A 17433-nucleotide genomic window follows, 5' to 3' on the forward strand; every position below is an offset into this window, starting at 1 on the left:
TTTGATTCTGGCACTTGCCTGATCCTTCAGTATAGTCTTTAAATGCAATTTATTCTCGTGGTTTGGAACTTTTATTCACCTTGATGACTTTATTTCTGTGTACCGTGCTCATTGATATGGATTGTGGATGACGAGTGGTGGTATCAGCTGGCAATATAGCTTGTCTACGTGTCTGGAATAGCAAATGGTTATCTAGGGTCAGGAGATAGTTGGGACACCCTGAGACTTTGTTGGGACACCGCGATCAGGACCTACACTTCTCATTCACTGTACCAATTACTTAATATTATTTTTATTTCTTTCATTGGAACTTATGGTTCTATTTTTAACAGCAGAAGGCATGGCATGTAAATAGTTTACCCCTCTCAGGCTTTGGTTTAGGAGGGTGGGTATTGCATATATTCTAATACTGTTTTTCTCCATTGTAACATCAACAGAAAAAGAGGAGTTCACCTGTGATGCTGTAATAGATGCACTGGCAGTATCCTGAATTACTCTATAAAGCAGGGGGAGTTTTGTTTTTAAAACTCTGAAGAATGCATTGGAAAAACATACCAAAGGATTTACTCTCAGAACTTTCTAAACTGAAATAGGCTTCTAGGAAAGAACTGTTGTTCTCTTCTTCCTGTTTATATATACATACATACATAGATATATATTTTAAAGGGATAACAATATCTCCTTTATACTCACAAGGTAGTCAGATCCTCCCTTGAAGGAACTCTGTATTTGGGTAGTCCTGAAATATCTCTTGATAGGTTTTTGCTCCAATGTGATAGTTGTAACAGAAACAATTCTTCTGGTATATTATGTTTACTATTTGGTATTTTAAGAGCCAGATAAATGTTCAACTTTTATTAAAATATGTTAAAAAACATAGAAATTTATATGTGTATTACTTAAATATAGTACCTTTTCATAATTATGAAATAAGAATTTGTTTGTAGCACACCAGGATCAGTTAGATAAACTTCTTGCATGAGAATTTTCCTTAGAAATAAAGTTATTTAGTTAATAGTTCTTATTATATATGTTAATCGTGGGAAAAGTACGAAGTAGGAATTTTAGTACTGCCTCAGTTACTTATCAGCTAGGTGACACTGAACAAGTCATTTATCATTTCTATACTCATTTGTGAAAAAGGCAGTGATATTTTATCTGATTGTATAAGAAGTAAATGAAACACTGAATTTAAAAAGTGGAAAAGGACATGTAAAAGGTGTTAATGGTAGTTAGATCCCTTGCTATGATAATTGAGTGTTGGCCATATTTATTTGATATTTATGTCTAGTACTCAGTTGTTCAGCCATTGGTTCACTTGTTTAACAACGATTTGATTGTCTCTTATGTCCATACTATACTAGTCATTAGTATATGTTGAGCACTTACCTTGTATCAGTTATCGTTTAAGAATTTTTCATGTTTAGTAATTGAATTCTATTAACATTCTAGTGTAGATACTATTATTTTAAAGATATTTTTCTTGAGAGCAATTTTAGCTTTCCAGCAAGATTAGGAGGAAGTACAGAGATTTCCCATATATTCCCAGTGCTACTCATGGAAAGCCTCCTCAGTATCAGTGTCCCTCACCACAGTAGTACATTTTTAAAAATTGATGAACCTACATTGACACATCATTATCATTCAAGGTCTAGTCTAGATTCATTACTTTGCATGTGGATCTCCAATTGTTTTAGCACCATTTGTTGAAGACTGTCTTTTCTCTGTTGTATTATCTTTGCTTCTTTGTCAAAATTCAGTTGACTTTGTTTATGTGGGTCTATTTCTGGGCTGTCTATTCTGTTCCATTGATCTGTTTGTCTGTTGTTTTGCCAATACCATGCATCTTGATGACTGTAACTTTGTAGTAAATCTTGGGTCATGTTGTCAGTGTTCCAATTCTGTTCTTTTTTTTTCTCAGAGTTGGGGTTGTGCTCTGTCACCAGGTTGGAGTGCAGTGGCATGATCATGGCTCATTGCAGTCTCAAACTCCTGGGCTCAAGCAATTTTCCCACCTCGGCCTCCTGAGTAGCTTGGACTACAGGTGCATGCCACCATGGCTGGCTGAATTTTTTTTCATATTGTGTTAGCTATTTTGGGTCTTTTGCATTTCTGTGTAAACCCAAGGATCAGTTTATCAGTGTCTGCAAAATAATTTGCTGGGATTTTGATTGGGATTGCCTTGAATCTACAAATCAAGTTGGGAAGAACTAACATCTTAATGATACTGACTTCCTCTTCATAATCATGGAATAGTTCTTGATTTATTTAGTTCCCTGATTTTTTTTAAAATAGAGTTTTGTAGTTTTCCTTGTATAGCTCTTGTGCTTTTTTTTTTTTTTTTTGAGATGGAGTCTTACTCTGTCGCCCAGCCTGGAGTGCAGTGGCATGATCTCAGTTCACTGCAGCCTTTGCCTCCTGGGTTTAAGATATTCTCCTGTCTCCACCTCCTTAGTAGCTGGTATTACAGGCACCCGCCACCTCACCTGGATAATTTTTGTATTTTAGTAGAGATGAGGTTTCACTAGGTTGGCCAGGCTGGTCTTGAACTCCTAACCTCAAGCAATCCACCTGCCTCAGCATCCCAAAGTGCTGGGATTACAGGTGTGAGCCACCATGCCTGGCCTGATCTTGTGCATTTTTTAGATTTATATCTAAGTATTGCATTTTGGAGGATGCTAATATAAATGGTGCTGTGTGTTTAACTTCCAATTCCTCTTGTTCATTGCTGTATGTGCTATTTTTATCCCTATTTTATGGTTGTGAAAACTGATACTTACAGAAGTCAGGTGGCTTACCTGAGGTTGATCTACTAGTAAGTGCATTTTCTAATTCCATCCATTCATCTATTAATTCATCTATTTATTAATGAATTATTTATTGGACTTCTGTTATATGATAGACGCTTTTCTAGGGCTGGGGATACAACAGGGAACAAAACAGACACAAACTCTGTGTCCTTATGCAACTAAATAGGGGAAGACAGAAAATACTTAAAAATGTGAAACAGAGAGTATATTCTACAGTAGAAAGAATGATATAGTGATAAACTCCTTTATTTTAGAAGATTAAAAAATAAAGCAGGGAAGCTGGGCGTGGTGGCTTGTGCCTGTAATCTCAGCACTTTGGGATCACAAGGTCAGGAGTTCAAGACCAGCCTGGCCAAGCTGGTGAAACTCCTGTCTCTACTAAAAATACAAAAATTAGCTGGGTATGGTGGTGGATGCCTGTAATCCCAGCTACTTAGGAGGCTGAGGCAGTGAATCACTTGAACCCCGGAGGAGGAGACTGCAGTGATCCGAGATTATACCACTGCACTCCAGTGGGCAACAGAGCGAGACTCTGTCTCAAATAAAATAAAAATAGAAATAAAGTAAAGTAGGGAAGGGGATAGTGTGTGTATGCGTGTGTATATTTGTCTGTCTGCCTATCTATCTAATCTATCCAGATGGTGTAGACAGGAATATGCCTGTGTGTTAATGGAGCCATGAGGAGGCCAAGTGTTGCTGGCGCGGAATGAGTAAAGTGGAGGGTAAGTAATAGGAAGTGAGGTCAGTAAGGTAACAAGAGGCAAAATTATGTAGGGTCTTATTGGCTGTTGTAAAAGAAATTGGGTTTTGAGCAGAAGAGAGACATGAGATCTGCTGTAGGTTTTAATGGGATCAGTACCATTAGCCTGGCCACTGTGTTGAGAACAGACTGAAAGGGAACAAGAATGGAATCAGGGATACCAGTTAGGAAGCAATTGACAGTAATCTAGGCAGGACATGCTGTTGGCTTAGTCCAGGGTGATGCCAGTGGGGAGGTAGTGAGCTGTAGTTAGGTTTGCTGGAAAAGGAGAATAGCCAGGGATGAATCCAAGGTTTTTTGCCTGAGCAACTAGAAAAGTGGAGTTTACTGAGATGAGGAAGACTATGGGAAGGCAAGGTTTTGTGGAAGGAGATCAAGAATTCATTTTTGGACATATTTGAGATGCCTATCAGACATCTAATTGGAGAGATATATGAGTTTGAGGAGAGATCAGGGCAGAGAAAAATTTGGCAGGTGTCAGTGTGTTTATGGAATTTAAAGCTACAGGTCAAGATGACATGGAGAGAGAGAGAAAAGAGAATATGTCCAAGATCAGAGCCTAGTGCTAACTTAGCTCTTACAGAACCTAAATTCATTTTTAAAAATTAAAAAAAAAATGTAGAACTTATATATGACCTACATTAGAAGATAGGCATAGATACCAAGAGCCTAAATTCTTCTTTCCTTTTTTTAGATGAAGTCTCACTCTGTTGCCCAGGCTGGAGTGCTGTGGCATGATCTCTGCTCACTGCAACTTCTGCCTCCTGATTCAAGTGATTCTCCTGCTTCAACCTCTCAAGTAGCTGGGATTGCAGATGCATACCACCAGTCCTGGCTAATTTTTGTATTTTTAGTAGAGACAGGGTTTCACCATGTTGTCCAGGCTGGTCTCAAACTCCTGACCTCAAGTGATCCACCCACCTCAGCCTCCCAAAGTGCTGGCATTACAGGCGTGAGCCGCTGCACCTGGGTACCAAGAGCCAAATTCTTAATAATTGTCATCCTATATTGTTATCTCTTGTATTAGTGAGAGTACTCATTAAAAACATAAGACAGAGGCTGCCCTCCAGAAGTTTATGGTCTATTTGGGGAAACAAAATATATTTTAAACACAAAACATGTAAATTACAATACAAAGTAATATATGATTACATGTCAGAATAATAGTAAGGGGTTGTAAGTTTACCTGTCCTGCACATGAAAAGATTACTTGGCATGGGAATGATTGGCAAAGGCCTGTTGGAAGAAATGAGAACCTCAAACAATGGGCAACAGATGAGGGGGTGAGGTTTGTAAAGTTCCCAAGACCACTCTCAAAATTAAAAAATTTGCTAGAAGGACACAAAATTTAACAAAGCTTTTATCCTCACAGTTGCTGTTCATTACAGCAAAACAATAACAACAAAAACATTAAAAAAAACTACACAGATTAAAATCAACAACAGAAAAGGCACATAGGACAGGGAGTAGGAGAGTTCTGTGAGTGAGTGTTCAGTTGTATTTTCTCAGTGGAATTGTGGGGACAGCACTTACTATTCCCAACGGTGATGTATGGTAACACTCATGGAGTATCGTCAGTCAGGGAAGCTCATCCAAGCCTTGGTATCTAGGATTTTTTATTGGGGTTTGGTCACATAGCCATAATTGACTACCCACGTAGACTTGGCTTACTGCCCACATTCCTGACCTCCTATCCCTCCACAGCTAAAACTCTGTGGCCTCAGGCCTCACCATCAGTCACACTGTTAGCATCTGCTATTTGGCAATCAAAGGCTCTTAAGTAAATGAAGAAGACAATTATCAGGCAGGGCATGCCAAAGGTTTTCCTCCCAGGAATCAGGGGCAAGGCTGGTCCTTTATTGCATGTTAAATAGAGGGGTGCCCTCTCTGTGGAGACAGCATGAGTTGAGAGACAGTTGGAATGAATACGGCATATTGAGAGAACATTGTGGTAACTGCCATATGGGCTCCTACCTGAGAATATGAACTCTGGAGCCAGACTGTCAGGAGTCATACCCCAACTATCGCTTGCTGGTTGTGGAATTTTGGGCAGTTCAGTAATCTGTAACTCTTCTGTAAAGCAAGGATAATAACAATACCTACTTTATAAGCTTGTTGGGAGGATTAAAGAGTTAATATATAAAGCACTTAGAACATGAGCATTTACATAGTAAATGCTATAAAAATCATGAGTTTGTTCATTCACTCACTCAATGATTCTTTTTTTTGAGTGTCAATATGTTAAAGACTCGTATTAGGCCCACATCTCCTGAGCCTCATATCTTTATTTCCACATACCTAGTGCTATGTCTAGAGGGCTTGTGTGGCTCTTTTAATATCATAATGTTCAAAAAGAAATTAAAAACTTTTTCGTGCAAATTATTTCTACTAAAGGTAGTATTATTACCAGCTTATTTATTCAGGAATTTAATTTTGATATCAGCTCTTGCGAAGATCAGGCTTACTAAAGAATACATTTTGGTTAATTTTAGCTTTCTTATATACATTTAGGTCTGTGTATGATGACCAACCAAATGCGCATAAGAAGTTTATGGAAAAGTTAGAAGCTTGTATCCGTAATCATGACAAGGAAATTGAAAAGATGTGTAATTTTCATCATCAGGGTTTTGTAGATGCTATTACAGAACTCCTTAAAGTAAGGACTGATGCAGAAAAACTGAAGGTAAGAAATATGTTAAAGTTGTTTGCCTTTGTTCTCATTAAATTACTCAAGTATTCATTTATAGTTCTTAATGTACAAGTCATTCTTTTTTTTCTTTTTTGTATGTACAAGTCATTATTAAGTGTGTTACTTTCAAGAAGTGAATTAGTATATGTATTCGGGAATGCTCTTTATGCTCTATTAACACAGTTGTCATGCTAATGGCAGGAGTAATCTCTTTTTCTGAAGCAAATAATGCACTGACTTAACAGGATTTCTTTCCATACAGGGAAATGAACTCAAAACATGCATACAATGAAAGGCCCTATTTTTAGTTTTAGAATTTCTAAAATGACAATTAGTACAATATTGATAAAATGTTATCCTCTAAAAATCCTCTAAAAACTTGCTATAAATAATTATGTTCTCAGCATTATTTAATAGTGTTAAAACTTTTTGAAAAGTTTAAAGGCAGTGCGTATTTTTCTTAAAGAAAGTTGGTCTATACTCTCTGCCATACAGCTAAAATATTATTTATTAAAAAAGACTTGGATTTGTTCAGTCAGGATAAAAAATATTTAATTGTTAGCATTGTCCTATTTATCTTTCTTTAAGTTTAGAGCACTTAGCAGACAAAATGACCTTGGTTCACCAAAGGTTATGATTAGAAAACCATTGTATAAAGGATATTCAGATAACAAGAGACTAACTACAGCATCAATGAGGTCACTGAGCATCTTTGTTCAGAAATTAATGAGATTTTTAATAAACCAGAATGTGCTTCCTTACTATGATGACCTAATGAGTCACTTAATATGTGGGAAAATTTGAGGTTGAGCTGTGCCTGCACCTGCAGCATTAAAATGTTGCTGTGGATTGAAATTTCTGTGTTTGATGTTAATCAACCACCCAGTGTTTGCATTCAGCAAAGTATGAATGTTTAATTACCATAAAATGCAATCACCATTTTCTACAGACAATGAATGGCACATAGACCTCATTGAAGTTATCAAAAGGGGACCAGTGGTCAATTGGGTCAGTGATTTGAATTGTTTGACAGACTTAGAGAAGCAAGTAAAGTTCAAAAATCCTGAGTAAATTTGAGAAGTTTGCCACAGAATCTGTTAAAAAGAACTGTCATAAGTAATTGAAGTTAACAAAAGCCCTTTTCAATCAAAAGTTCAAGTTCAAGCTGTAGAGTTAATTTGAATTTGCATTTCTTTGTTCTAAGTTTCTCATGAAGCATGATCTGATTACAAGGGTGAGCAGTTACATCAGGGCAGTTTTATGCATATTTGTCTAACTAAGGTGAAATTAAATTTTTAAGGTGCAAGTTACTGATACCAACCGAAGGTTTCAAGATGCTGGAAAAGAGGTGAGAAAATGATACTTTTCTATGTATTCAGTATGTGGCTGTTCTTTCACTGTTTATTTAAAAATATGAACATTCCTTCTTTTCTAAGGTGATAGTCCACACTGAAGATATTATTCGATGTAGAATTCAGCAGAGAAATATTACAACTGTAGTAGAAAAATTGCAGTTATGCCTTCCAGGTGAGTTGAACTTGTCTATAATATAATTTTTGGCTTGGTAAAGTTGTAATTTAATAATAGCAAATAGTGATTCTTTAGTGTGGGGATTACAGATTATTTGGTGACTGCCTCCCAACAAAGACGTACTTATCTTTTAGGTTCATTTTATTCTCTGAATTTTCATGGTTTTGTCATGTTAGAAAGCTCCTGTTTGATTATGTGTCACGTCAGTTTCCTAGAACAGCAACTTCTACGTTTCCATTTCCTCTCTGCCTCTTTTGCCTTTTGTCCCCCACACCCCTTTTTTGTGTTTCCTCGGAATACTTTCCCATGGGGAGAGTCTTTGGGTTGAATTTTCTCACCTTTGCCTAATTTGCCTGATTTTTTTTTTACCTCTAGTTTTCCATTGTATTTGTCACTTAACAGGTTCTTTTTGCTTTGTTCACAATCTCATTGTGCTGATAAGGTAAGAAAAACATCAAAAGTGCCAGGTTTTCACCATTCTTGCCTTTCTACCTTTATTTTAGAAATGCTGTTTCTGGTCTCTTTGTTAGGGCTAAATATTACTTGGGCTTTCAGATAAGTTCTGAGGAAATGACCCAGTATTTTTTCTTTACCTGGCTTTAATATACTTTAAGTTGGATGCATTCTATTCAAACAAAAGGAAGCAGGTATATGACTTTATTTTCCGTTTTATTTATTTTAATTTTTTTTAGAGATAGGGTCTCACTCTGTTGCCCTAGCAAAAGTGCAGTGGCATGATCATAGCTCACTGCAGCCTTGAACTCCTGGGCCCAAGCAATCCTCTTGCCTCAGCCTCCCAAGGTGCTGGAATTACAGGCATGAGCCACCACACCCGGACACTTTTTAAAATATAATAAGCTAAATCCATCCTTTGTCTCATTTTAAAATTTATTATTATTATTGTTTTTTTAGGAAGGAGCCTAAACCTCTATATCCAGAGGAATAGAATGAGATGTTTTATATGATATTTGTATAATGTTAATTTAGCTTAGACTGCAAATTATATTGTTAAAACTGTCAGCATATTTTGTTGGCTAAAAAAATTATTATTATTATTATTATTTCGAGACAGAGTCTCGCTGGAGTGCAGTGGCCAGGCTGGAGTACAGTGGCTCAATCTTGGTTCACTGCAACCTCAGCCTCCCAAGTAGCTGGGATTACAAGCATGCGCCACCATGCTGGGCTGATTTCTGTGTTTTTAGTAGATATGGGGTTTCACCTTGTTGGCCAGGCTGGTCTTGAGCTCCTGGCCTCAAGTGATCCACCCACCCCAGCCTCCCAAAGTGCTGGGATTACAGGTGTGAGCCACAGTGCCTGGCCTGTGTTTTTGACTTGTGGGAATAGCTTTTCTTTTCTTTTTTTTTGTTTTTAGAATCAATGAAATTCTACACAGTTTAATCTCTGATGAACCAGGTATATTCACATAATAACTTTGAGTAAATAAAATATTGGCTTATTATGGTAAGTTTCAGGGTTGAGAAACCTACTTTTAGTCATGTTTAATAATACCTCTTTGCCACCATCAGGTACATTGTAATATACATGAAGATATCCTTTAAGTTTGAATGTTTTGTCCCTGTCTGATAATAAACCTTAAAAATTGGGTACTGATGGAATGAGCAAGAGTCAAATTCCACTTATTCCCCTACTGGGCTGTTTAAATAGAGAAATAAAGGGAAGTAGAGATGAGGTGTTTGTTACTGCTACTGTCTTTGTTTTTAAGGCTGGACAGCCACTCTTAGTTGATGTAAATATTGTATTCCTAATGGCCACATCCAGAACTGCCTTCCTTCCTGCATTTATCTTTCTGTCCTAGTATCCACTTATAATTGTGTGTATATCTATCAGGCATCATGGTAGATACTGGAACTATAAATTTGGAAATGACACAATCTCAGCTTTTGAAGGATCCCACAATCTGTGAAAGGAAAATAAATCTTGGAACCCCAAAATCACTAAGCCAAGAAAAAAGTCAAGCTGGCAACTGTGTCAGGCAAACCTGCCTCCCATTTTCCTGTTGAGTAAGAGAAGTTACAAAGATAGGAAGCTACATACTCCCTCACAGTTTGCCCACTGGAAGTTCCTTGTGGACAAAGGACAGATAGTCAAAGTCATCCCTCTGAGGCTCACCTGAGACAAATGTATATCTGATTGCTTCCTTTGCCCTTTTATTTATGTAAAAATGCAGATTCACTGGGCCAGACTAAATTGTATATTCACTGGAGGGCTGATCAAGGACTCAAAAGAATGTAGCCTTTTGTCTCTTACCTACTTCTCACTTGGAAGCTCCCACCTCTGAGTTGTCCCTCCTTACCAGACTGAACCAATGTACAATCAATCAGTGTACATGTATTGATTGATATTTCATGTCTCCCTAAAATGTATAAAAGCAAACTGTACCCCTGACTACCTTGGGCACATATTTTCAGGACTTACTCAGGCTGTGTCATGGGCATGTCCTTAACCTTGGCAAAATAACTTTCTAAATTAACTGAGACCTGTCTCAGATATTTGGAGTTCAAAGATCTTATGGGAATATAGTCATCAATTACGGTACAATTGCCTAACTACTCCTTGGATTAGGAGGAGTATGAGAGGATATAAGAAGTCATAGCTTGAGCATGGTGACTCACGCCTGTAATCCCAGCACTTTAGTAGGCTGAGGTGGGAGGATCGTTTGAGGCCAGGAGCTTGAGAATAGCCTGGGCAACATTAGAGAGTCCATGTCTCTAAAGAAAATTAAATAAAAATAAAATTAGCCAGTTGTGGTGGTACACCTGTGGTTCTAGCTACTTGGGAGGCTGAAGTGAGAAGACTGCTTGAGGCCAGAAGGTTGAGGCTGCAGTGAGCCATGATTGTGCCACTGTCCTCCAACCTGGGTGAGATATATATATATATATATATATATATATATAAATGTATTATACCGAACCTGGAATACTTGTATATGCTCTCTCTCTATATATGTATTTTTAAAAAATATATATTATTATGTATATAATGTTCAGTATATAAGGAAATTAAAATGTTTTCAATACTTGAAGTACTTAACATTTTATTTGAAAATATTAGCCTAACTTGGGATATAAAAGTCTAATGAATTTGTAATACACTCTTTCCTGCTTCAATTATTTTCTTCTCTCAAAATATTTCATTTCAAAAGCTAAAATGTTATGTATTTGTTAACACAGTGCTGGAAATGTACAGTAAGCTGAAAGAACAAATGAGTGCCAAAAGGTGAGTTGGTATCTTTCTTACTGTTTTAAATAAGAATTTTTTTTCTATTATTGAAAGGACAGATACATTTACTATAAATCATAATGAATCATGAGTTTTGCTTTCTTCCTTACCCTAACTTTTGTACTTACAATTTGCCTATCAGGATATTACATGAAATCAAATCTTGGCCTTTTATTAGTGAATCATTGCCCTTTATAAATGATATTAAGGATTGGTAATGTTGATCAAGGATAAATAGCTGAGCAGGAATGAAAATATTGATTAACTTACCAACATACTAATATTGCTTGTAATTAGGGCTAAGTGCATATTGTGGAAGGAAAAGAGTGTAGGCAGTTATATTTTGACAATCTGGGTGAATGTAGTAGTTCATATTCTGTTTTATAACTCAAATGCATATATGACAGATGAAAAAGTAATTTAAAGTAGTTTATTGATTGCCATAGGAGCATTAGATATAGTGGTGTTTAAAATATTTTAAAGGTGAACAATTTTGGCCAGGTGTGGTGGCTCATGCTTGTAATCCCAGCACTTTGGTAGGCTGAGGTAGGGGGATCACTTGAACCCAGGAGTTTGAGACCAGCCTGGGCAATATAGGGAGACATTTTGCCTCCACCCCACCCCCCAAAAAAAAGAAAAGAAAAAAATCCCAAAATGATTCAAAAGTAACATGTAAGAACCAGAGTAAATGAGACAATTTGGACTAGGGAAAAAATGATTTCTTCTTGGTTAGTAACTATTTAATTACCAGAACACATCATATACAAACCTGTAGTAAATGATGTGTGTATGTCCTGCTTCATGGTGCTACATGTTGACTTTCATTGGGCTTTACCAGTTGGTTCAATTTAGTAGAATGATTTTTTCCCTATAATGAACAAGCTATAAACTATTCTGAAAGACACTCTTTCATATATATATTAATAATATATTCTTTTTAAATCAACGTTATACATCGTCACATTTTAAAGATTCAAATAATTGTTCTATGTGTTTGCTGCAAAAACACCAGATATCTGTCACCTTTCTTATTTCCCATTCACCATTCCTCCTTTATAGGGGCACAAACTTTTACCTCTTTTAAAGAATTATTTTGGTATTTACATCTATGTCTTTAAATAACTAACTTTTAATTATTACCATATTATTTTCCAGTTTGGGGCATTATCTTTTTTTTTTTTCAGTAATATAATCTGATACTTATACTCACATTTTCTCAACTATCCCCAAAATGTTTTATGTCTTTTTCCCTCCCTGAAAATATTGATTGGTATGTGTTCTTTTGTCCTTTTAAATCTAGAACAGTCTGCTTTTCGTTGTTTTTTTCATGGAAGATTCCAGGTCAGTTCTCTTGTAGAACAGAGACATTTTGGATTTATCTAGTTGTTTCTTGATGTTTAAATTCAGGTTAGACGGTTTTGGCAAGAGTATGACATAAGTGATGCCTTACATTGCATGACGTCAGAAGGTTTATAAAGTCATGTTGTCCTCAGTTTATGCTAAATTTGATCATTTGGTTAAGGGGAAGACTACCAGATGTCTTTTGAAAAGGTATATTTTTCTCTTTGCAATTAATAAGTAATCTGTGGGTCCTGTTTCCTAACAACTTTTCACCCAGTAGGTTTAGGATTCTTGCTTTAATTGGTTATTATATTGGATTTACAAGATGATGCTTTAAAAAATTCTGTCTTTAACATATATTAACTGGATTTTAAAAATATATAAAGAAGAGCTTTTTATTCCCCTCCACCACCTTTTTTCTTTCTTTCCTGATTGTTGCTGTGAACTTAGGCATTTTTAAAATAAATATATTATAATTTATTACTGTCATTATTCATTATGATACATAAATTGTTTCAAATTTAACAAGAGAAACCCCTCAAGCCAGTTCCTCTGTCTTTGTCTTTGAGTATTTTTGCATTTATTATACAGTAAGATGTTCTAAGTTCTGACTGTGCTTTTTTTTTTTTTTTTGCTTCAGATTGGAAGCAGCCACTCTCCAGGGTACTGTGGCTCCTTTTAGTGTTAGTGGTATTTAGAAACTAAGATGTATGAGTTGGGCACAGTGGCTCATGCCTGGAATCCCAGCACTTTGGGAGGCCAAGGCAGGCAGAAGGCTTAATCTCAAGAGTCTGAGACCAGCCTCGCCAACATAGTGAAACCTCATCTCTACTGAAAAAAAAAAAAAAGAAATTACCTGGGTGTGGTGGTGCATGCCTGTGGTCCCAGCTACTGGGGGTGGGAACTGAGGTGGGAGGATCTCTTGAGATAGGGAGGCAGTTGCAGTGAGCTGGGATGAAGCCGCTGCACTCCAGCCTGGGTGACAGAGCAAAACCCTGTCTCAAACACAAAACAAGGAACTAAGATATATGTGCTAGGTGGGCTTATTACACATACAGACACACACACACACACACTCTCACACAGTGTGAAATCGTTAGTTTGTGACCTACCTTTCTCTCTTTTCGAACCTTCTCTTTGTCCTCTGTTGTCTGTAATTTCCTGATGATGTGCTTTAATATGGGTCTATTTATCTTCTTTGTGTTGGGTACTTGGTGAGCCTTCTTTTAATCTGAAAACTATCCTTTAATCTCATAATGTCCTTAAACATTAGGAGGTTTTCTTGAATTATTTTTTTCCTTCTGTTTTCTTGATTATTTCTCTAGGATATTAATAGTTCAGTCTTCTAGATTGATTCTCTCTCTCTCTTTTTTTTTTGAGATGGAGTCTTGCTCTGTTGCCCAGGCTGGAGTGCAGTGGAGTGATCTTGGCTCACTGCAAGCTCTGCCTCCTGGGTTCAAGTGATTTTTCTGCCTCAGCTTCCCGAGTAGCTGGGACTATAGGCATGTGCCACCATGTCTGGCTAATTTTTGTATTTTTAGTAGAGACAGGGTTTCACCATATTGGCCAGGCTGGTCTCAAACTCCTGACCTTGTGATCCACCCACCTCAGCCTCCCAGAGTGCTGGGATTACAGGCATGAGTCACTGTGCCTGGCCGGTTCTCTAATTTTCAATCTCTTCTTTGATATTTTTAAATCTCTTTGCTTGCTCTTTTTTCTATGAGATTATTTCATCTTTACCTTCCAAAGGTGGTGTTGATTTTTAAAAATTTCTGCTAATTTTTAATTTTTAGGAGCTCTTTTTTGATCTCCCCCTTTTTTTTTCAGGTAGCCTCTTGGGTTTTTCTTCTTTTCCTTCCTTCCCTCCCTCCCTCCCTCCCTCCCTCCCTCCCTTCCTTCCTTCCATCCTGTCTCGGTCTGTTACCCAGGCTGGAGTGTAGTGGCATGATTTTGGCTCAGTGCAACCTCCACCTCCCGGGTTCAAGTGATTCTCCTGCTTCAGTCTCCCGAGTAGCTGGGACTACAGGCGTGTGCCACCACACTGGCTAATTTTTTGTATTTTTGGTAGAGACGGGGTTTCACTGTGTTAGCCAGGATGGTCTTGATCTCCTGACCTCGTGATCTACCTGTCTTGGCCTCCCAAAGTGCTGGGATTACAGGCGTGAGCCTCCGCGCCGTGCTTGTGTTTGCTTTTTAGAGATTCATGGAGTCGTAGACTTACAACTTGTGCATTTTTGTTTATGTTATACTAAAATAAACATACCTGTGCAGCCATCAAGTTTAAGATGTTGAATGTTATTGCCACCCCAAAAGCTTTCTTATACTTCCTCACAGTCACTGCCACCAAAATAAGACACGGAATACTTCCATTACCCCCACAGTTTGCTCATGCCTCTTTCCAATTTCGCCTCTCTTCTCTACAAATAACCACTTTCTGATTTTTAGCAACGTAGATTAGTTTTGTTTGTTTTTAGAATTGACATAAATGGAGTCTTCTTCACTCCTGATAATGTTTTAAAAATTCATCTGTGGTTGCATGATTTCTTTTTATTGCTAGAATTTGTTTATCCATTGGTTGCTGAGTATTGGGTTTGTTTCAGGATTGTGGGTATTATAAGACTGCCATGAAATTAAGGTACAAGTCTTTTTTGTAGGCATATATTTCCGTTTAGTAAATATATAGGAGTAGAATTGCTCAGTGATAGCATAGATGAATGCTATACTTTTTAAGAAACCATTGAATACTTTTCCATTTAAAATACAATGTGAAAAATAGGCTTTAAACATATAATTTTAAAAATAATTATTTTAGTTGTACCATTTACATTCCCATTAGCAGTGTATTAATAGAAGAATTTCATTTGCTCCACATCCTTGCAAACACATTGTATTTAATTAGTTTGTTCTAGTTGAGCCATTTTGGTAAGTATAAAATAGTATCTCATTGTTTCAATTTGCATTTTCCTGATGACTGACTGTTTATAGATCGGAGTAAACAGATTTTTTTTTAACTACCAGTGAAATGAGAGCTAGAAAAATCATGCATTTATACTGTAGAAAGGAAGGATATAGGTTAGACACAATGCAGAAAATCTAGATGATACAGATTTGGAATGTTGAATGTCAGTGGCAAGGAAACCTTTGGAATTGACTTCTCTAGAAATCTTTAAGTATCATAAGTGCCTTTTTATTTGCTGTTTCGCTGTTTGTATCTTTTCTTTTGTGAAGTGTTTGTTCACATCTTTTGCTTATATTTTTTATTTAATAGATTTTATTTTTAGAGCAGTTTTAGGTTTATAGAAATATTAAACACAAAGTACAGCGTTCCCATATTCTTACCTTTTCCTCCCAAGCAATTTTTCTGTTACTAATGTCTTGAATTAATATGGTACATTTGTTTTAACTCATGAACCAATATTGACACATAAGCATTTACCAAAGTTTATAATTTTACAGTAGAGTTCACTCCATGTTACAGTTCTATGGATTTTGGCAAACATATATCATGTATCTATTACAGTATCATATAGAATAGTTTCACTGCCTGAAAAATCCTGTGCTCCCCATCTTTCCCAGTTCTTCCCCCTTGTGAGCCCCTGCCAATTACTGAACTTTGTACTGTTTCTGTAGTTTTAATCTTTTCCAGTATGTCAGACAGTTGAAATAATACTGTGTGTGTGTGTGTGTATGTATGTGTGTGTGTGTTATATATATATATATATACACACACATATATAACACACACACACATACATACATTCATATAAAACATGTTCAGACTGGCTTATTTCACTTAGAAATATGCATTTAATATTCCTCTATGTCCTTTTGTGACTTGATAACATCTCTTTTTTATCACTGAATAATATTACATTGTAATATTACATTGTAAAAGAACTATTCTTTTTCCATTGAGTTTCCTTAGTTAACTGTATTTATGTATTTCTGTGCTTTCTGTTTCATTTTATTGACCAACTTGTCAATCCTTTCACCTTTACCATGCAGTCTTTAATGTTGTAACTTTATATTAAGCCTTGAAGTTGGGTAGTGTCAATTTATCCTTTAACTTTTTCATTATCATGGGGCTATTCTGGGTCTTTTTCTTGTCTATATAAACTTAAGAATCAGATCATTGATATTCGCAAAGTAAGTTGCTGGGGTTTTGATTGGGATGCATTGAATCTGTAGATCAAGTTGGGAAGAACTGATATCTTGATGATATTGAGTCTTGCTGTTCTTTAATATGGAATATCTTTCCATTTATTTAGATGTTCTTTTCTTACTTATTTCTTTTCTTTTTTTTTTTAAAGATGGGGTTTCACCATGTTGGTCAGGCTGATTTTGAACTCCTGACCTCAGGTGATCTGCCCGCCTTGGCCTCCAAAGTGCTTGGATTACAGACATGAGCCACCGCTCCTGGCCTAGATTTTCTTTAATTACTTTCATCAGAGTTGGTATTAGTTTCAGAATTATTTTTGTGTAAAGTTTTTACATAGATACATTTCATGTTACCTGCAAAGACTTTTGTTTCTTTTTTCCCAGTCTTAATATCTTTTTTTTCTTGTCTTACTGCATTAGTTACTACTTCCATGTAGCATGATGTTGACTAGGAATGGTGAGAGGGAACATTGTTGCCTTATTCTTAATCTCATGGGAGAAAAGCATCTTGTTTCTCACTGTTAACTTTAATATTAGCTTTGTATAATTTCTGTTCCTATAAATTTGTTAAGGCATGTTTTGTGGCCCAGAATGTGATCTGTCTTGATGTTCCATGTGAGCTTGAGAAGAATGTGTGTTTTGTAGTTGTTGGTTGAAGTACTGTATCAGTGTCAATTAGATCCAGTTGATTGACAGTACTTTTCAGTTCAGCTATGTCTTTATTGAATTTCCGCCTGCTGGATCTGTCAATTATTGTTAGAGGTGTGCTGAGGTCTGCACTTGTAATAGTGTATTTATCGATTTCCCTTTATAGTTCTATTAACTTTTGCTTCTTATATTTTGATGCTCTGTTGTTAGTTACATACACATTGCTGTCTTCTTGGAGAATTGACCCTTTTATCATT

The 17433-nt window shown here is 36.5% G+C and overlaps 1 protein-coding gene across 28 annotated transcripts in view; it reads left to right on the forward strand.

The window, feature by feature from the left end:
- The window catches only part of EXOC6 (exocyst complex component 6), a 364881-nt gene that overhangs the window by 183062 nt on the left and 164386 nt on the right, over positions 1-17433 (forward strand). For 22 of the 28 annotated variants that reach the window (XR_013525005.1, XR_013525006.1, XR_013525007.1 and 19 more), the window contains 4 exons: positions 6082-6253; positions 7560-7607; positions 7696-7786; positions 10981-11026. Coding sequence is in view for 25 of the 28 variants with exons in the window: in XM_054243102.2 (XP_054099077.1) it covers positions 6082-6253; positions 7560-7607; positions 7696-7786; positions 10981-11026 (357 nt within the window). In the remaining 3 variants the exon portion in view is untranslated. Of the gene's footprint in view, positions 1-3448; positions 3533-4264; positions 4344-6062; positions 6254-7559; positions 7608-7695; positions 7787-10980; positions 11027-17433 lie in introns of all 28 variants that reach the window. The other 6 variants (XM_078346049.1, XM_078346053.1, XM_078346056.1 and 3 more) reach the window with 2 other exon arrangements.

This window comes from Callithrix jacchus, chromosome 12 (assembly GCF_049354715.1).
Source record: "Callithrix jacchus isolate 240 chromosome 12, calJac240_pri, whole genome shotgun sequence".
In the NCBI taxonomy this organism is placed as follows: domain Eukaryota; kingdom Metazoa; phylum Chordata; class Mammalia; order Primates; family Cebidae; genus Callithrix; species Callithrix jacchus.